We start from the raw sequence: 26,342 nt of genomic DNA, 5'->3' as shown, positions 1-26,342 counted from the left end.
TTCCATATTAACATTTTTAAATTTAAACAAAATATTTCATCCTTAGCTTTTTCTTCATAAGACTAATAGAACAAAAGAGCTGAGATACTAAATTACAGTAGTCCCCCATTTGCACGAGCTATGTTCCAAGTCCTCCCATGGTTGCCTAAAGCCGTGGGTAGTACTGAACCCTATATATACTATGTTTTTCCTATACATACATACCTATGATAAAGTTTAATTTATAAAGTAGGCACAGAAAGAGATTAACAACAATAACTATTGGGTTGTTGGAATACTCATGACGTATTTTTTGTTTTTCGTTGCAAAAATGCGTCATGACTTTTCTGACAACCCAATATAATAGAACAATTATAACAATAAACTGTAGGAAAAGTTATTTGAATGTGCATTATTAAGTAAAATAAGGATTACATGAACACAAGCACTACAATACTGTGACAGCTGGTCTGATAACCAAGAGGGCTACTAAGTGAGCGGCTTATACTTAGTATACAGTGGGTGGCTTATACAATGGGGAGATACTGGACAAAGGGGTGACTCATGTTCTGGGATGGATGAAAGTCAAAATAAATGAGATTTCATCACACTACCCAGAACAGCGCATAACTTAAAACTTATGAAGTGTTTATTTTTGGCATTTTCCATTTAATATTTTTACACTGCAGTTAGTTGACCTCTGATTAATGAAACTGGGGAAATCAAAACCACGGATAAGGGGGACTACTGCATAATTTTCCTCTCCTTTCTCTCTACTCCAATAACATAAATGAAGTTTTTAGTATTTTCCTATCTATCCATTTCTCAGACACATTATTCTTTCTCTTTCCATATTAATTATTCCTTTAATTCTTACAATAAACTACATGCTCCTCAATTTCTTCTTATATAGTAGAAAGTATGTGAGTAAAACAAAGAGCCAATATTATACTTAATGGAAAAAGATTTGGATAATCTTAAAAATGAAGATAAGATGACCTGTGACACCACTACTATTAAAAACAAGCATTTGAAATTATTATGATCACCATCTGAAAATTATTTTATAAACTATTCATAGAAAATTCATTAAAATACATCTCAAATTTATATATATAATTTTAAAAATAGCAGGACTATTTAAATGCATTTCTACTCAGTACAGACATGTAGACTAATCTATTCCTCCTTCCAGTTCTGTCATCTTTTGCTTCATGTATTTTGAGGTTCGTTGTGAGATGCATACACTTTTAGGATTGTTCTGTCATCTTGGTGATTTGACCCTTTTATCAGTATATAGTATCTTTCTTGACTCCTGGTCAATTTGTGTTTTTTTTTCCTGCTCTGAAGTCTACTTTGACATTAATATAGCTACTACAGGTTTCCTTTGATTAGTGTCTGAATGGTATATCTTCTTCCATCTTTTACTTTTATCTATAGCATTATATTTGAACTGAGTATAGACAGCAAGTAATTGCATAGTGTTTTTTAATCCATTCTGATGAACTGTCTCCTAATTGGCATATTTTGGCCACTTGTATTTGATGTAAATAATGACATGTTTGGATTTATGTCTACTGTTTTATTGTGGGTTTTTTTCCTGTTTTTTTTCACTGTCTTGTGCCCTGTTGTTTCCAATTTTCACTACAGTTTTTGCTTCTTATGACTTCATTTAGTAGATTTAAGTGTCAGTAAAAATTTAGGATATGGGAAGTTTAAAAATTGATACACTCATCAGTTTGGTAAACAAGTTTTAGGTAATTACATTAAACAGAGAGTATTTTCCTAACATATTTGCTATTTACAATGTAAACAAATACTTACAAAAGTTTCTCCTGGGTTACACATCTTTACCCGAAAAATGTCCTCCAAGAGCAAGTCTATGGGTTTATCTTTGTAGAACATTAAAAGAAAACGTATGAAGTCAGTTAAGTCTTCAGATTTAAATAGCTTTCCTATAGAGAAAAGTACACAAATCAAATAACTCTTGAGCATTTATACTATATATCATAACATAAACCTTATATATTTAGCTGTTCATTCCACTAGCATGAGAAAAGAGCAAAAAATTATTAAAAATTAAATATATCCTATTCTTTAGAAAAAAAGTTTAAAGCACTCATGAAGTTGGAAGATAATAAAGCAAAATAATATATCTGCTTAAGTATTAAAGATTACCACTTCTGGGCAGGGGGAAGCATGAAGCAGGTTTAAAATAGTGAATACTCTCAGGAAATCAATGTTGATAACTAATAGGAATCAATTGCCTAAATCAAGTGAAAGGTGTGTAAATAAAATGAAACTATAGGAGCTGTAATCTTTTAATTAATTTTCCAGAAACTGTGATTTGTAACCTGAGTTTTGTAGAACTTTATCAATATATTTTGGGTATTTAATTTTGATAAAAATACAGTATTATTTCAATATTTGAGCATTATTTTATTAGACTTATTTTTCTTTTACATTTATGATTCTTAAAGATTTGCTATATTTTAAAGTAAGATTTTATTATATACAGCTATTTTTTTCCAATATATTGCATCTTTAATTTTAAAATGAAGTTGAAGATATAAGATTCAGGTAAATATTCACTTTAAAATAAATAATGTAAAACACATGTAACCATTTAATAAGCAAAATAGTAGAATGTAAGCATGCTTCATTTTTTTCAGTGGTCTAAATGGGTCACTTTATGAAATGTATAATTGCATTTGAATTATTTGGCACCCATTTATAGTAAGTGATTTAATGATGGAAATAGTTGATTTAATATTTATGGTTTCCTTATCTGCTATCCACATGATGTAAAATTCTATTTTAAAAGCTCATATTTAAAATAAATAAATAAATAACTAGAAAGCTCATATTTTTGGTAAATATTGAATAACAGAACCGTTATTATGTTCAATGTACTCTATGGTCAGAATGTGAATATTCTTATTCCTCTTCAAAAGAATTTAAAATTAAAAAAAAAATTTGTTTTTAATTCTCAAGGTAATATATCAACAAAATTATTTCCTCTCCAAGCTTTTCATCAGGTGTTACTGTTACCTCTAATTTTTCTTCTTATTTTAACCATAGCTGAATAAAAAACTTCAGGGCCTCAAAAATGGATTCCACACCAATTTACAGAAAGTTTGGGAAAGAAAGTGGTCAAGTAAGTATATAAAAAAATAGATGTACTTTACTAGCAACCAGAGACATGCTTTACATTCCTCCCAATGTCAAAAATAAATAAATAAAATAAAATAAAAATAATAAATCTTAATGGATAAAATCAAGTGTTATCAGGCATATGGGGAAGCAGGAAGTCACATGCAGGGCTTATGGGAGTATGAACTGTACAGCCAATCCGCAGCAGACACCCTGCAGCTGTTAATATATTTGCCCTCAGTGATCCCGCTCCAGAGGACACATTGATCACTTAATGTCTTTGTGGCAGCAGACAGTTGCAAAGCAAGCCATCAAAGTCCACCACTCCGGGAAGAAATGAGTCAATGGATTGCTGTGTAGCACATATGCAGCAGTGAGAAACAATGAACTAAATGAACATAAAGCAACATGCTAACAGTTTTAAAATCTAGTTTTGAGGACAAAAATGTAAGGAACAGGAATAGGCTGATCACATCAGCATGTGTATAAAATTTAAATAGGTACACACATGATAAGCACTAAATATTTTACATGGATATTTGTGTATTTATATGTATACTTTAGATATATTAGAGTGAAACCTGTGGAGGGGAGTGGCAGGAAGTGGGAGCAGGGATTGGGCATAAAACAAAAGAATAAAATAAGAGAAGGATCCTGCACGAAACGAGGAGGACATAAACTACGAAAAGAATGCAGTAATTCAATTTGCTGCCTTGGGAGTCAAATAAAAGAAAAAGGGATGGAGGGAAGGGAGGGAAGAATGGAAAGGAAGAAAAGTCTATTAGAAGGATTGTAAAAATAATAATCTCAACATGAACACAATTTTAGGAACTTTTCTGTTGTGGGTATAATTCATATATTTTAGTATTTTTTTATAGTATGTAAGCTTTGGAATACTGGAAATTGCAGGAACTTCAGAGTACAATAGTCCTAAGTTAAAATTTCTCTCTCTACACTGTTTTTCTTTGCGATTCAGTGTTTTCTATGTAAAATAGAAGTACATCTTAGTCACTGAACTAACATGTGTGCCAGACTCATAGCAAGCATTTAAACAAGGGGTGGCTATCTTATGTTTTTATAACAAATGTGTATATATGTCAGTCTGCTTATTTATATTATCTGTCTAGAAAGAAAATTTGGTTTAAAAATACATTTTCTGTAAATCAGATCCTTGAATTTAATTTTACTACTAAATAGTATCTTTATAGAAATCATGTTATTTCTTTCCATTTAGTAACAAACTCTTTGATAAGCTCTTAAGAACTTGTAAGATTACTGTGTTAAAAAGCTTGACCACCGTATAGATCAATTGCTTACCTATGAATCCAAGAATTGAAAACTCAATATAAAACCAATCATTTGAAGTGATATTATGTACAAAATCTGTGATTTTTTTAAAGTACATCTTTTTAGCTATGATATCATCTTGTAGCTGAAAAAAAACAACAACCAAAAAAGCATCAGTACCTTTTATGCTTCAAATTCAGTTATATTAGCTTGAAATTGAAAATACTTTCAATAGATGACACTGAAAAATGCTTTTATGTGGTAATAAGTTCCTTTTTAATTCAGTTCACTGAGGGTATTTACTGTTAGTCAATTTTCATTTTCTGACTCTAAGACCAGAGATGATGTTTCTTTCCTAATATGTAACATTCAATCTAAATCTTCTTTGGAAGGGTTTATTTATCTGAATCCATTTTCATCCTCACAAATACTTCAGTTTCTAGTTTAAGACTGACTAGCTTTATGCTGAGATGATATAGGTGCCATAGTCTATCACTATATATTGTGGTTGCCAAGATGACAAAAGGGACTGGCACTCTCACCCACACCTGGCTGGTTAGAATGATGGTGCCAGCAAGTCCCAAATAGTTCTCCATAACAGTGAGGAGGAATGGGAAACTATAATTTTCTTTTTTAATTTCATGTATATTGTGCATAATCTATAGACTAAATGATTTGGAAGAATGTGGAAGTTCTCTCGGGCATATTACCCGAGCACAAAATACAATAGAATTGCATTGTTTCAAGCTGGGAAGCATACATTGACTGGAACTCATGTTTCAATTACATCATCACTAACTAGGAATTGAAAGAGTTTTTATTTTCTTCCAGTAAAAGAAGAAGACCTTGCTTCAGGCCTTTTTCTAACTCTCTCTATTCTCCAATGACATTCTTCAAACTCTTCTCACAACTGTGCATTGTCTTATGTAGTAAAATATATACTTACTATTGAGAAATATAACATTGTTATTTAACAATATGCAGAAATTTAGGGGGTATAAACTGTATGTGATTTATATCACAAATACAATATAGGCACTGTAGAACTGCGTTACTCATAAAATGTGAGGCAGTTAAGGTAGCAGTGATGAGCATATACGCTACTGGACATATAGTAAGTGCTTAGATTATGTGTGCTTAACCTAATAAACTTGTGGGCAGAGAAACGTAGGCAGTGTAATTCCCCCCCTGTTTTTTTTTTAATTTTAGAAGTTCTTTTCAGCTTACTTCAGGTAACTACAATTTCCTCTGTTAATAGTGACCGCAGCAAGAAGACTAATATTTAATCAATTTTAAGCTTCCTTTGGCATTCTAACATTATGAGTATTTTCTGAGTATGAAGTAAGGTGGAGGAATACAATGAGGGAGGGAGGAATCAAAGGAGAACACACTACCTCCACTTTATATTTACACCAAGGTCATACCTGTAAATAATACATGGCCTTGGGTTGGGCATACAGCATCAAAAAACAAAAATCCAATACTTGTTTGATTCGCCAACTAGAGATAAGTAACAAAACCTGTTAATATTTGTCATTATTATTTAACTTTTATTTATAAGCACACTTCAGTAATTAAAAACTATTTTTACACTTTGCTAACATAGAGTACTATCTACATTAAGCAGAATTGAAGATGTTACTCTAAAAAGTTATACTAAAAGCTTATACTAAAAAGTTTCCCATCTTTATTCAGTGGACAGTGTCTGAAGTTGCTAAACTAGGATAAGCATAACCTATTTAATGTTACATTTGGGTTAGTTAAATTTTGATTTATAGAATAAAGTTAATGTTCTTTCTTATCTTAGGTCTTATTCAAATGAAAGTATAAAGACACATTATTCTCATTTAATAGTAAGCTGTGAATACTAGGCCACGTCCTGAAGACACAAAGCGCAAAACACAAAGCAGCTCTTGCCCTTCTGGGTCTCATAATCTAGCATGAAAGATAGAAAAATAATAAAAGTACAGGTAGGTAAATGCTATATAAAGATATTGACAATGATGACCTACAGTGAGACGGGGAGCGTGGAGCAGAGGGAGGGAGGGCGTCCCGTGGAGAGGAACAGTGCTGCAAAGGCCCAGAAGGAAAGGAAGGACCATGTGAAAGAGCAGCCATCTTAGATTTAGGGTGGAGAGAGCTGATGGGAAGAAGCGATGAAGGGAGAGACCGTCAACAGCCACCAGGAAGGCTGGCAGAGACCAGGTCATGAAGGATCTTTTATGACAGGTGGGAAACTTTGGATTTGATCTCATCTGAAAGGATTCTTCTGCCTACAGTGTGAAGAATGAAGTGGAGGAAATAGGAAAGCAAATAGATCTGGGACGGCCTGAACCAAGTCCAAGGCAGAGAAATGGGGCTGAGAGGGATGATCTGGGGAGGTTGAAAAAGAGAAATGATAATAGAGACATAAAGGGCAGAAGGAAAAACAAGGATCTAGGGTGACTCCCAGCATTATGACACTAAAACTGGACATAATATGGGTAATTAATGAAAAGCAAAACAAAACCCTTAAAAGATTTCCAGATTCAGGCATATCAGTTATTATTTTAAAACAAAACTGAGTTAATACGTTGCCTGGGATAAAACCCTTTTCTGAATTCTGACATGTCTTTTGCTCTATTAAATTTTGAGGAACCAAATTATTATATTTCTTGTAACACCTACCACATTTATAACCAGACAATAATAATACTTCATATATGGAGAACTTTAATTTTTCAAAATTCTTCCATAAATCCTATCATATTTCATTCTCACAATGACTTTTCCAAATATGTAATGTAGATTTTATTATACACACTGGAAAGTTGGGGAAGATAAGAAAAAAACAAAAACAAAAAACCCCCAGCTAAATTACCTGCCTAGGATGATAAGGAAGTAGAAAAACTGGGACTAGAGTCCAGGTGTAATGATTTATAATCCTAGGCTTTTTTCCCTTCATTATGCTTTTGCTAATTATTGTCTGTAAACATGAATTTAATACTCAGAATGTGCCAGTGGTAAATGCTTAACAATTGTCTGTGGAGAAGAGGGGTTGAGCTCTGATGTAGCTTTGGCCCATTTCTGTGGTGTAAATGCTCCTGATTTCATGCTACTGATTGATGTCACTGAGCAAAGTTGGAATGTGATGTACATACTCAGCTCTTACAAGCCAACAGGAGCTGGCTGTGTTTGAAATAGAATCTATTAGATGCTAACTCCAACATTTCATCAAATAAAGTTAGTTATTTAAGGATACACTTTTCTAAATATCATACCTCTCTAATTTTTGTGAGTCCTTAGTTGATTGCTTGGCATGTGACATGTCTGGATAAAAAAAGGCTGGTATCGAAATGACCTCTAAGGATCCAGAATTCAGTTGCCTTTTGAACCTACAAATAGAAGTACATGGAGGCTTGTAATTGAATATTTGATTTACCAAAATAACATACTTAAAAGAATTTCCTTATGCATGTCCATATCATGTTTTGATTTTAATTATTTCATAGGTTGATACTTATCAACATCGCAAAACTAATACTTTTTAGCCAAAGCATTTCTTTTATAAATTAGAGACAGACATATCAAAAAATTAAAATACACAAATGCTATATTTTGGGTTGTACTTATATTTCCAAAAGTTTAGCATGCTCCCTTTTTTGGCCTTTCTGCCTTCTCAAGCAACTCTCCTTGCCAGGCACTCCCTTTTTCCTTCTGTCTGCCTGAAGAATATCTACTTAAAAACACCTTTAGACTTAACTCAGTTGTTGCTTGTTCAAGAAAGTCCCTTTTGATAATCTTCAGTTAAGTGAAATACTTCCTACTCTATATGTTCTCATGTTTTGCCAGTTGCATCGCCCACTTGAACACAAAGATTTGGATGGCTGGGTCCATTACACAACGTCTTGCTTGATAAATAACTTCCAATAAATATTGGTTCATCAATATGTTCCACACACAACAGGAAAGTAACTTCATACAGTAAGGAACACAAGAATATTTTTAAAATAAGCTAGTGAGCTTCTCACAGAGGCAATGGATTTCAGAGGAACAGATATTATAACAATAACATGAAAAATATGGATTTTAATAGGTAAATAACTTAAAAATTGGGGAAAATTATAAGCTAGACTTCATCACAGCTCAGAGAGCACTGCAGGGACTTTCTGCATAGCTATCCATTTAAAAGCATATGATCAGGGCCGGCCGAGTGGCTCAGTTGGTTAAGAGCTCACTCAAGAGTTTGAGCTCTGAGCAAGTGGTTTGATTCCTGGCCCAAGCTGAACAGCCGCTGAGCTGCCAACAGGTGGCAGAATGGCTCAGTTTAAAAAAAAAGCATATGATCACTCATAACATAATCAGAGAGAAATAAAGGATAGAAAAATAAAAGGATAGCCTATTAAAAATTTATCTGACAGTACTTACTTTTTTGTAATCATTTCAACAACAGACTTTAAATAATCTTCATGACTCTAAAAATGAGAAAAATATTTTACGGAAACTACAAATGCCTCATAGTTTTACCAATACATGTTTGTTATGTGTAAATCTAGTTTATGTGTGGAATGTCATTAGGTCTTAATCATTAACACTGTTTTCACTTTCTATTGGGTTGTCGAAAAAGTCATGACGCATTTTTGCAATGAAAAACATAGAAAAATACGTCATGACTTTTCTGACTACCCAATATAAAAAAATTTAAATTGGCCATCTGTCTAAAAGATCTGCCCAGAAGACTGAAAATATTTCATTCTCCTTTTCTCACAATTTGAAATATCACTAAACATTATTTACACTTAAAAGTTAGAAGCATACAAAAACTATGCATCTAAAGTAGTTTTGCCCTAAAAATGGATGGCTTATTTCACAAAACTTCTCTTTTTGAAAACATCTTCACTTTATGAGCATTATATGACAATAACCTTACTTTGAAATTATTCCACATTTTGCCAGACAGTGTTACTTAGCTTAATTTCCAAATTTCTTTCCAGTAACAAACTTTGTGTACCTACTCTTCACTGAACACTGTTGCTATATTAGATGACAGACTCATTTGCAAATAGCCTTTGGTGGTTTATTCTCTCAGATTTTTTTTTTTTTTTACAGAACCGTATTTTCAAGATATAGCCTCAGGCCCCACAAATATTCCAAATATAAAATTCTGAAAATATTTTGAATAATGACAGCTCTAGTGTCAAACCTGAGTATTCTGAAAGACAACTCTGAATATACATGTTTGTTAAAAGTATCAGTAATGATGCAGATAACTCTATTAATAGTACTTACAGGTCTTAAGATAGCCATAAATTGAATCGCCAGCTATTTGTTACACTCTGAAACATATATTTTCAACACAGTAGTAAAGTTACACTTCTTAAGCATTCTATATTCCATTTTTAAATGTTCCCCAGTATTTTATTATTGGTCTAAACATTTTAGGCAGATGTGCATTGTCAGCAGAATAAAGAAAGAAAGATTGAAATATGTAACAGAAACAAGTGACAAAACATTTTGGAGATTATGTATATGCTTCCAATATTAAGAAGGCAAATTTGGAAAGAAGGGTTGTTTAATCTTTTATTTATATTTTCCTATTAGATCTTTTACTGCCTGTTTTTTTTTTTTCAGAGTTTTTTTTTTTTTGGCATTCAAAGACATGTTATAGAAAAATCAAACAATTGAGAAGAGAATAAAAAAAGGACAACAAAGGTCCCTCTAACTCTAAACATCCAAAATTTATATTTTGGAGACTATCATTCCAAGGCTCATTCTCTTTTCTTCCTTATATGTTTCATCTGTCTGTACTATCCTTTTTTTTTCCTTCTTTCCTTCTATCATATTTTATACAGGTAATATCATGTTAAACATGCTTTACAACTTTTGTCACTGAACAATATGATATGGACAATGTTTTATGTCAGTGAATATGATATTCATTCTTTCAGTGGTTACAGATCACTGCAATATAGACATAAGTATTTAATCAGTCTCTGATAGATATTTTGGTTGTTTAAAATATTATGCTTTTATAGCACTGAAAATCCTTGAAATAATTACTTATTGAACATTTACTATATGCTACACATCATTCTAAATACTTTAAATATATTAGGTAATGTAATTGCCAAAACAACCCTATAACAAAGATAATAGTATCATCACTATTTTACAGATAAGAAAAGTGAAGCATAGAGAAGTAACTTGTTCAATTTCACAGCCATGGGGGTGGAAAAACTGGCATTTGAACCTTGGCCATCTAGATCCAGAGTCTGTGTTCTTCAACTACCTTGCTATTCTGCCGTATTTTTATAGTTTTCAAATTCTTTGCTGATTATCTCCTTAGGATAACTTCCCAGAACAGAGATTTCTGAGATAAAGGATATACGCGTACACATTTTAAATCTGACAAATGTTGCCAAATTCCCCTCCGAAAGGCCTTATAGTGTTGATATTTATACAGTATTTTATAGTTGTACATGGCAGTAGGAGCCAAACAGAAACTTTGGGGCCGTGAGACAGGGGTAGGTTTGAATCTGCTCTATGAATCACTGGGCAAGTTACTTACTGGGCAAGTTTGTTAAGCTCATTTCTTCACCTGTAAAATCAGGTAGTGTAACATACTTTACAGGGATGTAATACAGGTTATAAATAATGTATATAAAAATTGTCCATAATCCTTCAGATACAGGAAGGAGTCCCTCAATGAACACTTGTTATTTCTACTTAATATAAATTATCTTGATTTATTTTATAAAATTCATTGGGGTGACACTGGTTAATAAAATTATGTAGGTTTCAAGTGTGCTATTCTACAATACATCATCTGCATATTGCATTGCATGTTCACCACTCAAAGTCAAATCTCCTCTGTCACCATGTATTTGACCCCCTTCACCGTTTTTTACCTCCCCCCACCGTCCTTTCCCTTGGTAACCACTATACTATTGTCTGTGTCTATGAGTTTTTGTTTGTTTGTCTTGTTCATTTTGTTGCTTTCCATTTTATATCCCACATATGACTAAAATCCTAAGGTTCTCAACTTTTTCCATCTGACTTATTTGCTTAACATGGTCTTCTCAAGGTCCATCCATGTTGTCGCAAATTAGCTCGACTCAATATCAACCTTTTATTGGGCTGGGCAGATTTTATTATAATTATAGCATTAATTTTAATGTTCTGTTTGTAAATATAATTTCTGTACCATATAGTATGCAGGGCTCCCAGTAACCTATTTAACAGTACAATCTTATTTGTCCATATGGAACCATGATATTTAAATAAACTTTTTAGACTGACATATTTAATTCCTTCTCAGTGATGTTAAACAAGTATTAAATACATTGTCTGCTATCCCAAAAAAAACAACAACAAAAGGGCTTCTATGAATTACTTTTTTAAGAAAAAATTCAAAATGATACAGTGATTGCCATGGAGGAAGGGTGGTTGGAGACTGCAGGCTGGGAGTAGGAGAGTACTTATCGTTTATACGTACGTCTGCCACGGACACAATCATTACAGAGTCCTTCTCCTCTGAAAGACTCATCCTCGAGACCAGGGAGGTCAGTGTGTGCTTCAGGTAGCTATGATTTCCTCTCCAAACAGTGGAAATACCCAGCGCAAGAGAAACTGCAGACAAAGGAGCATGGAACCACCATTTCAATCCATGGAGAAACACATAATTGCGCATTAATATCTATGCTTATTTCTATGTTTGGTTTAGTTGTATGGTCATAAAAAGTGTGCTTGAAACTGTATCACAGAAGTAATCGCAACTGCTCTGAATTTTTAGCACACATTTCATTTTCTGCTTGAGGAAGTGCCAACTTGCAGTGGATCATTAGGAAGTGCATCAAATAGACACCAAGATATTCTCATGGGGGAGGATTTCAGTGTAGTGAAAAAGAAAAGTAACTACTTTTCATTTATTACAGTGTTCATCTAACTGAGTATGAAATATCACATATTGGCTGATTTGCTACTATTCCTATGGAGATGCTGGAACCCCAAACAAAAAAAATACTATGAAATATTTTCATCTGTGAACAAAATGCGTGAAGTAATTTCCAAATGATTTGATGGAATGAATCCATGTCCCTAAGTGATTTTTACTGCCAATAATGACTGAAGTGCGGGGAGAATAGACGCCATTGTCATCCTAAATAGGCATTAAGGTTCTATCAGTGAGGTTCTATAAGGTTCTATCTGCCCAAAGTCAATCTTGATCACACCAGTGCCTGGTTTATGAGGTTGGGCAAGATACACAGCCTCTCCAGCCTCAATTTACCCACCTTTAATATGGGGATAAGCTCCCAGAATGGCTAAGTGAGGAACTCAGAAAATCTCTCCCTAAAATGCAGTAGTAAGATTATCAAAAACAATCAGGGCCCTGATACAACAAACTGAGAAACACTTATTTCAGAAAACTTGAACTTCGGTGAGAACAGTAAAAATCAGTATTTCCCTGGTTAGTAGTGAGTTTGAACATATTTTCATGTTTATTGGCCTTTGGATATTCTTTTGTGAAACTCCTGTTTAAGCTCTCGCCCATTTCTCTATTGAGTTGTCTGCATTTTTCTTGTGTGTTTATTGATGCCCTTTATAGATTCTGAATATGAGCCCTCTGTCAGTTATGTATGTTACGAATGTCGTCTTCCATGCTGGGTTCCCATTTCAATGTTTTACCTCTTGAGGAACAGAAATTCTTAATAGAGCCCCATTTACCAATCATTTCCTTTATAGTTTGTGCTTTTTTATTGCTGTTGAGAAATCTTTGCTTATCTTCAGGTCATAAAGATAGTCAGGAGACTTATTGTTTGCCTTTGTTGTTTATTGTTTGCCTTTCATAGCTAAATCCATCACCCACCTGGAAGTGATTTTTATGGATGGGTGAGGCAGGAATCAAGCTTTGAGCTGCAGGACCCACCCTGAATGCAATTCCTGCGATGGCTTCCCGTGTCTTAGAATAAGGAATACAGTTACAAAAGTTTACAGGGCCCTTAGGGACCTGGCCCCAACCTACCTCTTCTGTTTCAACAACCCTCTCTCCAAACCAGTCTCAAAGCCTTGACCAAAATAGCACTCTCCCATCTGCAGGCCTTGAACGTGCCATTCCTTGTTGCCTAAAACAACACTGTATTCCTGGTTCCTTCTACTCATTCTTTCCAAGTTAGGCTGAGTGCACAGCTATGTACTCTTACCTCGTATCGCAGTACTTATCTCCCTTTTTGTTGTTACCCATTTGTTTTCCGAACTAGAATACAAGCTTGGTGAGGGCAGACACTGCTTCTTGCTCGCTCACCATTATAAGTCCAGCACGATATAATGACTGGCACACAGCAATGCCAATAAATTTGGGGTGAATAAATAAATGGCCAATCCTCTTTATCACGTGGCCTCTGCCCCATGTCTTATTGGCAATAGCTGCCAGCGCCTACTATGCACCCAAGCCACACTTCTTCTCCAGGCCTCTTGCCATTAGGCCTTTCGTATTTCTTTTCCTCTATCTGGACGATCACCCTCTACTTTTCCACTATCCATCCACCACCTACCTTTTTCCTATGCAGCCTATTCCCAATTCTTTTTACCTGTCATGACTTTTAGATGTCACTTCCTCCAGAAAGTTTTCCCTAATTCCCTGAGTATATATTACTTGTCCCCTCTGTGTTTCCCTTATCAAAGCACTGTTCACTTCATATTGCAATTGCTTTCTCATTTGTCTCTGTGAGGATGAGGCCCTGGCTTGTTCACTGTATCCCCGGGGCCTAGCCCAGGGTAGAAGCTTGTTAAATCAGGGGACAGGGAAGACATCACAAAGAAGTTGTTAGTTAAGCTGCAAAGTCATATTGGATGAGGGACTTACATGCCAAGCTAGTTGTGGGCTGACAGGAAGTGGTGTGTTCCTTACAAGCAGTGACCAGCATGTGCTGATTACTTTTCCTTTTGGTGGGACCAGAAGTAGTTGGGATTGCTAGGATGGTGGGAAGGGGCAGAAATGGAGTTTTGAAAGCTATAGCCTATTGTGCATATACCTTATCAAGGAGCCAACTTCATCCTATTTGCACTAAGGACCTACTGAAGGACTCCAAGCAGGAGCTGAGCAGGATGAGTTATGCATTCTAGTAGGTATCGCTGAGGAAAGTGTGAAGAATGAACTGACTTTAGTAAAACTAAAGCCATAGAAAAATTACAAGTCTATTTCAATAGACCACACAAGAAATGAGGGGCTCAATAAAAAATAGTTACGGAGAGGCTGTAGAGAGCAGAAATTATTTAAGATGTAATCACAATATGGAATACAGGAGGCTGATGATGGATTCCCCAGTAGGCTATACTACCTACAGGCATGAGTATTTTTACAAACGTTTTCTGTATTAGGATCTTTTTGTTACCAGAAACAAAATCTCCCTTTAAATCACGTCTGGTAGTGATGGTTTATATGCAAGGTGATCCTTCCAAGAAGCTAAGAAAAGCCACCAGAGGATCAATGTGTAATACAGTGTGGTTGGAAATCTGGAAATAGCTGCAGAATTGGAAGATTATTCAGGGTGTAACACAGCTCTGATAACTGCGTTATCTCAAGGCCTCTATTACCAACATCTCTCCCCCTCCTTCCTTTCATCCTATAGCATGGGCTTCTGCTTATCTTTGTTCATGTTTATCCAAAGCTGTGCTTACTCTTGGTATCTAACATTTTCTGGTTGCTATGTATCAGGGGTTTTTTTTCTGTGTCTTTCAGCTCATCCTCCTGCAGACTCTGGCTTTGTCTAGCTTCCACTTTCTTGCACATTCACACTGATGTGTATGCATGTGTATGTGTATATTCATACGCCACAATCAAAATACTCCAAAGAGGGAATCTGATGCAGTTAAAGACTTTTACAAGTGTGATCTCCAATAGTTCCTTAATCTTTCTAAACCCCCATTTTCTCAGGTGTAAAATAGAGACAGTCATAGGCCCTGATGCCCTGGCTTGTGAGGGGTACATGAGATCATGAAAGCAAACATATAACTCAGTATATGGAACATGGTGAGGGCTTAGCTGATGTTAGTATGTTCTGGCACCCCCATCCCAACACAACAGGCTTGTCAGGGGCATGACCACCGCCCCTGATTCCCAAGGAACTGCCTAGAGCAGAGGTTGGCAACCTTTTTCTATAAACGGACAGTAAACATTTTTGGCTCTCAGGACACACTGTCTCTGTCACAACTGCCCAACTCTGTGTTGAAGTGTGACAGCAGCCACAGACAGTAAATAAGGATGAGCAACAAAACTGTAATTAAAAACAGGCAGATTCAGCCTTGGGCTGCAGCTCGCTGACCCCTGGCCCAGAGAGGGATGAAGTGGTTTGAGAGAATGGCAACCTTCTGAGAGATGGCCTAACGTCCCTGCTTCTAACTCAAATGCTTTTCCTTTCTTCTATACCTGGTGAGCTCAAACTCATTCTTCAAGTCTTAACTCAAATGTCAGTTCTTCTGTAAACCTTTTGCTGACCTTGGTCTCTGAAAGATGGGGAAATAGGAAGATAACCAGATGAGAATAGATTTATCAAAACCAATGGAGAAAATAGCTACCAAGTACTTAGCAGATGCTTAACATACATTTGACTTATTTTAAAAGCATCTCTTAAAATTGAATTTGAATTCAAGTCTCCAAATATTTACTGAACTATTTTTTCTCACAGACCATATACTGATTTCCGGTAAGCCAAATAAATACCAGATAGGCTGGTGGTCTAAATATCAAACTGAGTATCATTTTAATGGATTACATTTTAAAACTTAAGAGTATGTCCCGAAGATCAAAATATCTGTATTTGATTTTCCAATTCTAATTTTCTTACCTCCTGTTTTCTCTTTGCCGATGATTACATCAGGATAAATTCTGCCTACTTTCCTTAGATGAGGGAAAAAGAACTTTAAGACTTCAAATGTATTAGATACTGCTTCATTCTTATCCAATGTATTCACTTTCTTCTCAACTGACAGACACAAAAAAAATAAGGTTTCTGAGTTCATGACTATAGGGATTTTTCTCTCTCTGGTACAATTTTTTTTTAAATGAGGCTAATACATCAATCCGCAGATTAATTTAGTATTTATATATAAGAGTAATACTATTAAATGTAATCATAAGGCTATAAAATGTAACTCAAAGATTATTGATTCATATTTATTTAAAAAGTAATACAGTGGTCCTCGAATAATGTGATTTCATTCAACATCCTTTCGTTAATGTTGATGATATGCTGTAGAAACTTAACTCTTGTTTATATCAACTAGCACATGGTAGAATTGTTCTTCTTATGTAACATTTTACTTAGAGTTGCAGAACCTATCAATGATGTTAAGTGAGGACTTCCTGTATTTAAGTCTAGCACTATGAGCTATACAACCATAAGGTAATAAAACTGTCAGTTTCAATTGAAGGAAGTATAACTGAAACATGATATAACTGATCTGATTTGCTACTTGAATTAATATGACATCACTAAAGTTTGTATCCTTATAATTTTAATTTGTAGCTCCCTCAGTATGTAATGACTCCATTTGCACCATTCATTTGAGTTTGCCTCTACAATTTTGAAAAAGAAGAACCAAGGTGGAGGACTCACACTACCCAATTTTAACTTGTAATACATAATACAGTCACCGAGGCAGTGTGGTATCACAGAAAAAAATAGATATATAGACCAATGGAACAGAACAGAGAATCCAGAAGTAGATCCACACAAATATGGTCAATTGACTTTTCAAAAGGGTGCAAAGGCAGTTTAATGCAGAAAGGACAGCCTTTGTGACAAATGGTGCTAGAATACTTGTACATCCACAGGAAAAAGATGACTTATACTTGACTTATACTTCACACCATTTATAAAAATCATCTCAAAAGCTTCATAGACCTAAAATGTAAAACCTAAAACTATAAATTTTTTTTAAAAATCACACATAAAAGAAAATCCTCATGACTCTGAGCTAAGGGTTCTTAGATACAACATCAAAAGCATAATACATAAAAAGGAAAATCGATAAATTGGACTTCACCAAAATTAAAAATGTTTGCTTTCGGAAGGATACCATAAGGAGAATGAAAAGGCAAGCCACAGGCTGGGAGCAAATATTTCCAAATCACATATCCATCTGCCATGTATCCAGGATATATACAGAACTCTCAAAACTCAACAAGAAAACAAACCACCCAATTAAAAAAATGTGCAAAAGATTGAAACAGACTTTCACAAAGGAGATATAGGGATGGCTAATAAGCACATAAAAATATTCAACACCATTACACTAGAGAAAAGCGACTTAAAACTATGCAATACCATGGCATTTAGAATGGCTGTAATAAATGGCAGTGACTCTAACTCTCATACAATTGCTGCAGGGAATGCAAAATGGTACAGCCATTCTGGAAAACAGTTTGGTTGTTTCCTATAGAGTAAAACATACACTTACCATATGCCCATCAATCCTAGGAATTTATCCTAAAGAAGTGAAAATTCTCTTCAAATGAAAAACCTGTATGCGAGTGCTTATAACAACAGGTATTTGTGATCATCAAAAAAAAACAAAAACAAAAACCTGGAAACAACCCAAATGTCCCTCAGTTGGTGAAACAAACTATCCATTGTACATCCATACAATGGAATGCTACTCAGCAATAAAAAGGCAACAGAAAATTGGCCACATAATCACGCAGATGAATCTGTGCTGTGTGAAGAAAGAAGCCAGTTTCACAGGGTTACATACTGTATGATTTCATTTGTGTGGCATTTGGGACAGTGGAAAACTATAGGAACAGAGAGCTGATCAGTGGCTACCAAGGGTTAAGAGTGGGGGTAGTGTTTGACTACAAAGCAGGAAGCACATGGCAGGACTTTTGATCCTGGAGAAAAGGGGAGTTACTAAAGGTTGATAACAAGACAGTGTCACCCTCACTTTGGCTACAGTGAGGATGGATGGGTGAAGACTGGAAAGAAAGAGAGAAAATAGGAGTATGTTAGGGGTCAAGTCAGACGACGCATGAAAGTGGCCTGACTAGGGCAGTAGAGATGGTGATGGGAAACTATGGAAGCTTTGTGAGAAATATAGGATTATGAATCACCCGGATTGCTTATTGATTGACAGGGAAGTATGCAGGAGGGAAAGATGGGAGTCAGAGATGATGCTCAGCTTCCTGGCTGTCTCTACTGGATGGATCGTGGAGAGTGGTGCAGTTTACAGAGAGAAAATACAGGAAGGCCATTTTTCAGGTAGAGGAGAGATTAAGTGCATATCTCTTAGCTGATTTTTCCATGTCTTGCAATAAAAGAACAACTGTTAACTTAGTTATATTTACTGGGGAGAAATTCCCTAAAATCAGAAAGCATAAAATCTAACTTCCCAAACATAAAACAAATAAACCACCATACACAAAAACAAAAGCAACACAAACCTAAGTTTACTGATAGATTTTCTCTCTGTCTAATATCATGCTTCATTCTGTTCAAGGCTTTCATCAGCTCTTGGCGATTTCTTTCACTTTTGTGTTTTAAACGTACAATATTTTCCTTAAACTCCAAAAAATGGTTTCTACAATTGATTAATTGATTACCTGCAAAGGAAACATATATGTATAGGTTTATACATGTAGCAATGGTATTATACAATCTTCTATGATAACAAAAATGTAAAATATATGCTTCACTATAGCTATATATGTGTGTAGATATGGATATACAGTGCTACTTACATATGGTATATGTAGTGATTGAAATATATACCAAAGACTGGAAAAAAGAATAAAATGTTAAAAATAGTAATATCTGGAAGGCGGGATTATCAGTGGGTTTTGCTTTATTACTTTGTATTATTCTATGTTTTTGAAATTTTCTGTTTTATGCATGTATTAGATTTGAAATTAGAGGGAGAAACAATTGAGCCAAAATGGAAGTGCCCAACAATGGAAATAAATATGCTAAGTAAATTACAGAATATCCTTCTGAGAGTTCTGGTCGCTCTGGTGTTAAATCACTATAACTGAAGCCCGCTCTTGCCACTTAGTATCTGTGTGACTTAGGCAAGCTGTTTAATTTTCGTCGGCTTCTGTTCCTTCACATGTGAATGGATCTGTGAGAACCCCTGCCGCAGAGTTGCTGTGAAGATGTAATTCAATAACACATGCAAACCAAATGGCAAAGCACATAAAAACATATTATTTATCAGTGGACTACTCTTTATTCATTTGTCAATGGAATACTAAGCAGCTATGAAAATCATCTTGTAAAAGAATATTTAATGTTGTGAAAGCAGTTTTTGTTTTGTTTTGTTTTGTTTTTTAGCTGAGCCATCCTGCCACCTGTTGGCAGCTCAGCAGCAGCTCAGCTGAGGCCAGAAATCGAACCGGCGACCCTGTTGCTCAGAGCTCGCACTTTTGAGCAAGCTCTTAACCAACTGAGCCACTTGGCCAGCCGTGAAAGCAATTTTTAAAAAAAACCAAAATTATGTATAAAATAATTTCCTTTTTGCATACACATATAGTAAAAAAGAGTAAGTATACAAGTCTATATTTTGTTAATGTATAATCTTTGGTTTATTGGATCACTTCTTAGTTCCTAGTTTTTAGTTTTTTGTTTTGTTTCTAAAATCACATTGCATTGCTTCTATAATCAGAAAAACAACTAGCAAATAAAAAGGTAAACAGCTTTTATTTGTCAAGTACTCTAGGTCAATGGAAATAGAAAAATAAAAAAGATATGGTCAGTTTTTGCCTCTGGGAAGTTTACAGGCTAATCGGTATAACTAACTTAACTGATCATTTAAATCTACGTGATATTTCTGATGTTATAGTTTCCCTTTTCCTTGGCTTTTAATTAATTAAGCCCATACATAGATAACACCAGCCCCAAACGGGCTATCGGTTTTATTTGGTGCTTTCTGACAATGGGTATATTGCAGAGTGCACAGAGATGTCCTACTGCCCCACCCATTTTTGAAAGAGGAACTGGACAACCCTGGGGCCACACCCACAAAGGGTATGACTTGCCACATGTGCTTACTACTTTGGAAGAAAAGGTAAAAAAGGAGCTAACTGGCTCTTCTTTCAGAGAGTACATAAGATCAGTATTACAAGAGAAAGAGCCAGAGATGGCCCAAATTGACTTTTCAAGGAAGTGATTCTGCCTCCTTGGCAATGTGGCCTGTAAGAGTCAGGTCCAGCAATCTCACCATTTGGATGAATCTCTCCGTCTTCTCGAGAGGTATTGAGCTCCTGGGAGAAAGTCCCAGTGTTCACTTTAAAATGCCCTTTCTAGGACAGTGAATGAGATATCCAGTGAAGGAAATACGGCACAGTAGAACCCGTTTTCACCCCCAGCATGTAATGATAATAGTATCCACAGAGGACAGAATCTAAACAGCTTGGGAGGGGAGAAGAGAGGAACCCAGAGGAGGATGCTGGGAGATGCGCTGCCTAAGTGTACTCGTGAAGGAGTGCAAGTTATTGGACTGTCAAGGGAAGCAAGGAAAGGCCTTCTAGGTGGGACACAGTGTGGGAAAGACAGAGGCGCTTGACATATGGGCTCTCGAGGCCTAGAAACTGCTCATTATTTCAGGGCAACATGGGGAAAATCCATAGTGAGGTTCAAAGAGGGACCTGGTTAAGCCCGCCTTTTGGTAAGCTATGATAAGGAGCTTGAACCTTTTCCTATAGACCAACCAGCCTTTCTTAAACCTTTCTTCTAAAACACCTCTAATGGCCGTGAATTTGAATAAAAGGGATGCGGGTGGAGACATAACCTGAAATAGCCCACCACATGGAATTTCTGTGAAGCTTCTTTAAAAATGTGTGCAACTATTATAGCCTGTTCCAGTCTGATCTGGGGCTGTTTGTTTCACCCCTGCCATGGCTCACACTAGCCTCAGCCCAGGGCAGAGGGTTCAGTCATTGAAAGCCATCAGGGCGCCATTATCGAATGAATGGACTTGTCAGCATAGAAACTGATTTGAGTGATTCTAAAACTGAATCATGCTTAATCAAAAGAACTGCAACTATCCCAGACAAATCTTGAACATCCATGTAGTGAAAACTCCTTGAGGATGCTCACAAATTTTACACAGGGGTGTGGTTTAACAGGTATAACCCGATGTTACTGGGATTCCCCGGGTAATACTCTTTGCAAAATGGATTGTGTGTTTGCAGTTGATATATCATGGGTGATGCAACATATCTGGGCTTCCACAATGTAAGTCAGTCCTTGAGGGATCAATTTGGCAAACATGAAAAGAAAGCATTTTCTCTGGAGGAAGTCGTATTTGCAGAAACAACAGTACAGATATGGTAAAGGATTTGATCTCGAGTCTCAGATCTGATTCATGTATAGTCTTACTTGATAAATTCCATTCATCGATATTTACTTAAAATATTTATATTACTTGCATATTCACTCAGGTATTCTGTGAGGATGAAATGTTATACAATTATTTTGCAAAGGTTTGAAATAAACAATAATTTGATGTTTTGAGTCAATTGTGGTGAAATTGTGAAAACAAACATCAGTCCATGTGTGCAAGGGGCCGATGTGACTTCCACCCACAAACAAGGAACCAGGTGGGGTCCTGAGTACCACTGACCTTTGCTCCTCACAGCAAGGGGCCAATGTACTGCCCTCCAGGAGAAATGAAATGCAATCCACATTTGTAAATGTAAATTTTCTAGTAGCCACATTCAAAAAGGTAAAAGGAAACAAGCGAGCGTGATGGTAAATAATATACTCGTATTTAATCCAAATAAATCTAGAACATTTTTTACAACATGTAATCAACATGAAAAGTAATTAATGGAATACTTTACACTCCTTTTTTTTGTACTAAGTATTCTAAATTCTGTGTGTATTTTACATTGAACAGTACATCTTAATTCAGATGCTAAAGTTTAAAGGTTGCAGTGAAATGTAGTCTTACCAAAACAATAAAATTTTGCTTAATTGAGAAATATTTTACACTGCCTCTGGTTTTAAATGCAAATTATAGATTACTTAAAATTAAATTAAAACTTTGGTTCCTTTGTTGGACTAACTACATTTCAAGTGCTCAGAGCCACCTGACTAGGGGCTACCATACTGGACAGTGGACAGTGCAGGTCTGTGACACCAGCTGTGATGTGAGCTTGTTAGAAATGCAGTATGTCAGGGCTTCCCCCCACTTCCCCCCTCACTTACTGAGTCAGAATCTGCATTTTAATAAGCGTCCCAGATGATTGGTATGCAAGTTAAAATTTGAGGAGCCCCTTATAGGCTTCTTGCATTGTTTTATCTTTCTTATTTTTAATTTTTATTAAATTTATTGGGCTGACATGGGCTAGTAAAATTATATCGCTTTCAAGTGTACAACGCTGTCACATGTCATCTATATATCCCATTGTGTGTTCACCACCCAGAGTCAGTTCTTGCTTATCTTTCTTGTCACTGACTTTAACAGAGGGTTCAGGCCTTCACCGCCCCTAGCTGCATTATTATTATAACTGCTTCTTAACTGGTGTCTCACCAGCAATCTTCTGGAAGCTGCTCAAAAGCTGTACAAGGTTTCCTGAACGCTTACTGAATAAAGTCCAAACAACTTCCTTAGTGTACAAGGTCCCATGTCCTTAGTTTTCCACCTTATTTCATTCACGACACACCTCCAGTGAGGAGAAGCATGCTGAAACAGTCATTCTTTCTCCTGTTTAATACTCACCACGTGCCGCTTGCTCACTTTACTACGTGACAGGTAAACAAACATGGATCAAGTCAGGTTCCTGATCTAAATTAACTGACAATCAGGCTGCAAAGGATGGGAGAAAGGAACATATATTTCAACAACTAAGTAGAATGGAATTGTCAAAATGGAATTATCCTCAAAGTGACACTAGCAAAGGGAGGCAGGGATGATAAACAGTCCAATAGCCCTTGGTTCCTGGACTCTGCTGACGGAGAGCTACGCCTGGGAGCTGCTCTCCTTACTGGTTGTGCTCCATGGTATAGTCGAAGCATATTCCTGCAAGGTCCTATACCTTGGGGATTCCTTCCACCAAGGAAAGAAAAACCAAAAAAAAAAAATCACTCATAAAGTGAGTGAAGGAGCCCTATTTCCAGTGGTGCGGAGCATGTCTGCCCTGAAAATTGCTGAAGTGCTGGACCTACAAAGTGTCTCATGCAGCCAGATGAAAGGGCAGGAGAGAGGGAGAAAAATTGCTAAGCTAAAAGAAAGTCTTCACGGTAGCCTGCAGGCATGCAGCCAGGAGTACGAAGATGCATGAGTTTGCTGTGGCTCAAATGAACAGTGTGTTTGTTTCCTTCGGATAAATCCCTAGAAGTGGAATTGCTGGAGCATATGGTAGTTCTATTTTTAAGTTTGCAAGGAACTTCCATACTGTTTTTCATAGTGGCTGTGCCGATTTACATTCCCAACAGTGCATAAGGGTCTGGTCTTTTGGATAATAGCCATCTATCAGGTGAGGTGATAACCTCATTGTGGTTTTGATTTGCATTTCCCTGATGACTAGTGATGCTGAGCATCTTTTCATGCAGATGACTTCCTATCTTACTCAGAGTAGAAATCATAGTTCTTACTGTTGTCTCCATGACCTCATCCCTTTACAACTCCCCTAATTTTCTATCTTTGGCCCCCTGGCTATTCCTTAAATACATCAAGCTGATTCTACCACAGAGCCTTTCTACGTGCTTTTCTCATCACCAGGAAAACTCTTCCCCCCCGAGATGCTTCCTCACACAAAATGCTTCCTTACTTCACTCAGGAATCTGCTCAAATATGACTTTCTCAGAGAATCCTTCTCTGACAACCCAATCTAAAATAGTACTTTCTCTTCCCTGCCCCTGCCAACACCTGACATCATACAGCAATTATACCATTCATATTTGTTGTTAATTTCCCCTAACCAGAATGTAAGCTCCATGAAAGTGACGGCTTTTTAAAATTATTTTCACCTAGTTTCTACAACATGAATAGATAGGTATTTATTAAATTCATTTGTTCATACATTCATTCACCCATTCATTCAACAAATATTTAGCCTATCTATTATATGCCAGACATTTTTCCAGATGCTGGGGACAGAGGAGTGAACCAAATAGGCAAAAACAGGAAAAACAATTCCCCTTCTCATGAATCTTACATATTTGAATAAATTAATGATTAGTAATACTATGAGCTTATAGAAAGAAACAAAAAGGTTATCTACACATAAAATTAATTTTTTAAAGGAGAAATAATAAAGCACTAGCTGGTGTCTCTCTTTCTAAAAAATATTCTCGAATTTTCATTGATAACAATTAAAACTATAGATCAAACTTTTAAAATATTACAGCTATCTTTGGTGTTTTATAAAAATCACTACCTCCAGAACTAAATGAAGTCTCTGTCTTCTTTTTTTTGATGTGAGAATATCTCATTAAGTACCAGGATTGATTTTTCTAATTATTTTAGAAATATGTAGGTTTCACAGATATACATACGTAGAAAATGGAAAGACTGCTTTAAATGCTCAGTGCTCACTGTTTATTGTTCTAAAGTAAATAAAAACATTTGGATAATGTTCTTTATAGAAAATGACGAGGGAAAGTGTATAAAATGATTAAAGATTAGTAGTATAACTCAGGTAAATAAAATTACATTTTTTTAAAATCTTTGAAACAAATGGGGTGTTGGTATTGTGTGTACGTGACAAAATTTAGTATTAATTACAGGACTAAACATGATTTTAACATTAATTAGAGGTCATACACATTAGAGGACTAAAGCCACTTCTAAATTTGATCCTCAATATGACTACCAAAGTTATTTTGTATGCACCCTGAGTCATAAATGAGTTTAAGAACAAGAATGAAAATTTAAGATAAAACAACCTAAGAGCAATCTTGGAAGCTGGCTTAATATATTTACAGAAATCCTAAGTCTTAAATTCAAAATTCAACTATATGAATGCTAAAATGTTACACCATGAACTAGAGTTGTAAGATAAAATATAGGAAATCTACTTACCTTTGAATTACAGATAAACAATTTTTAGTATAAATATATCCCATACAATTCCTATACTAAAAATTTATTCATTGCTCATTTGAAATTCAAATGTAACTGGGCAACGTCTATTTTTATTTGCCAAATTGGCAACCCTATAGACAGCAATAAATTAAAGCCTTGGTCCATTTTGAGAAAGTTCATATGCTAAACCAGAACCCTCAATTGTCGATTATATCTCTCCATCATCGCATCCCTTCTCAGCTTCGCAAAAAAATACTTTAGGGAACCTTGAAGCGTGGCTCAATAATACAACGTAAAGAGAGATGTTGGCTGTGTCAGAGTTCTTGGAGTCAGACATTCACATTTCTGGAAACAGCGGGGTGGGGGGCGCTGGGCTCAGGTCGGGACCCTTGAACCGTTGAAGGGAAAAGGCGCACTCGGAGGCCAGGTAGAGCCGGGAGGCCCCACAGGCCGGCGTTAGTGCGCGCACCCGGGGGTCAAGGCCGCAGGGTAGCCCAGGGCGCCCGTTACAGCTCAACCGCCAGCCGGACAAGGGTGTGGGGGGCTACATCTGTAAAGCCCCTAATATGAGAGCAGGCGACCCCACCAGGTTCCCACGTCGCACCCTTCTCTCCCAGTCTGGCCCCCAACAATCCCGGAGCCCCGAAACTGGGAAGGCGGGAAAGCTGGCAGAAGCAGCCGCCCGCTGCTTACTGGTTTGAGCCATCCTGGAGATGCAGATGCAGGAGAAGCTGAAGAGCACGAAGGCGACGAGCGCGATCAGCAAGTTCACTGTCTTGGCCCTCATGGAGCTGGCCGCGGGCAGCCGGGCGGCGCGGCGGGTGGAGGCGACCAGCAGCGCCCACGCCGAGGATGCGCACACACCGCGCCTGTGCCCCTGGACGCGCGCCCGCTCACCCTCCGCTCAGTGGCGCTGGGACCCC

At 36.3% G+C, this 26,342-nt stretch overlaps 1 protein-coding gene and 1 long non-coding RNA gene across 2 annotated transcripts in view; one reads left to right on the top strand and one right to left on the bottom strand.

Moving 5' to 3' along the window:
- LOC109392511 (uncharacterized) overlaps positions 1–4,416 on the top strand; it is a 10,641-nt gene extending 6,225 nt beyond the window's left edge. The window contains exon 3 of the long non-coding RNA XR_002126070.1: positions 3,061–4,416. This is a non-coding gene — a long non-coding RNA (uncharacterized LOC109392511). The remainder of the gene's footprint in view (positions 1–3,060) is intronic.
- The window catches only part of MGAT4D (MGAT4 family member D), a 27,773-nt gene extending 1,431 nt beyond the window's left edge, over positions 1–26,342 (bottom strand). The window contains 9 exon segments of the mRNA XM_019661046.1: positions 1,804–1,934; positions 4,450–4,564; positions 5,844–5,919; positions 7,680–7,793; positions 8,827–8,873; positions 11,894–12,027; positions 16,242–16,379; positions 18,836–18,994; positions 26,113–26,342. Coding sequence (XP_019516591.1) covers positions 1,804–1,934; positions 4,450–4,564; positions 5,844–5,919; positions 7,680–7,793; positions 8,827–8,873; positions 11,894–12,027; positions 16,242–16,379; positions 18,836–18,994; positions 26,113–26,206 — 1,008 coding nt within the window. The 5' untranslated portion in view covers positions 26,207–26,342.

This window comes from Hipposideros armiger, unplaced genomic scaffold (assembly GCF_001890085.2).
Source record: "Hipposideros armiger isolate ML-2016 unplaced genomic scaffold, ASM189008v1 scaffold_333, whole genome shotgun sequence".
Lineage (NCBI taxonomy): Eukaryota > Metazoa > Chordata > Mammalia > Chiroptera > Hipposideridae > Hipposideros > Hipposideros armiger.
The sequence above is the reverse complement of the archived record's forward strand: the minus strand, read 5'-3'. Positions and strand labels throughout refer to the sequence as shown.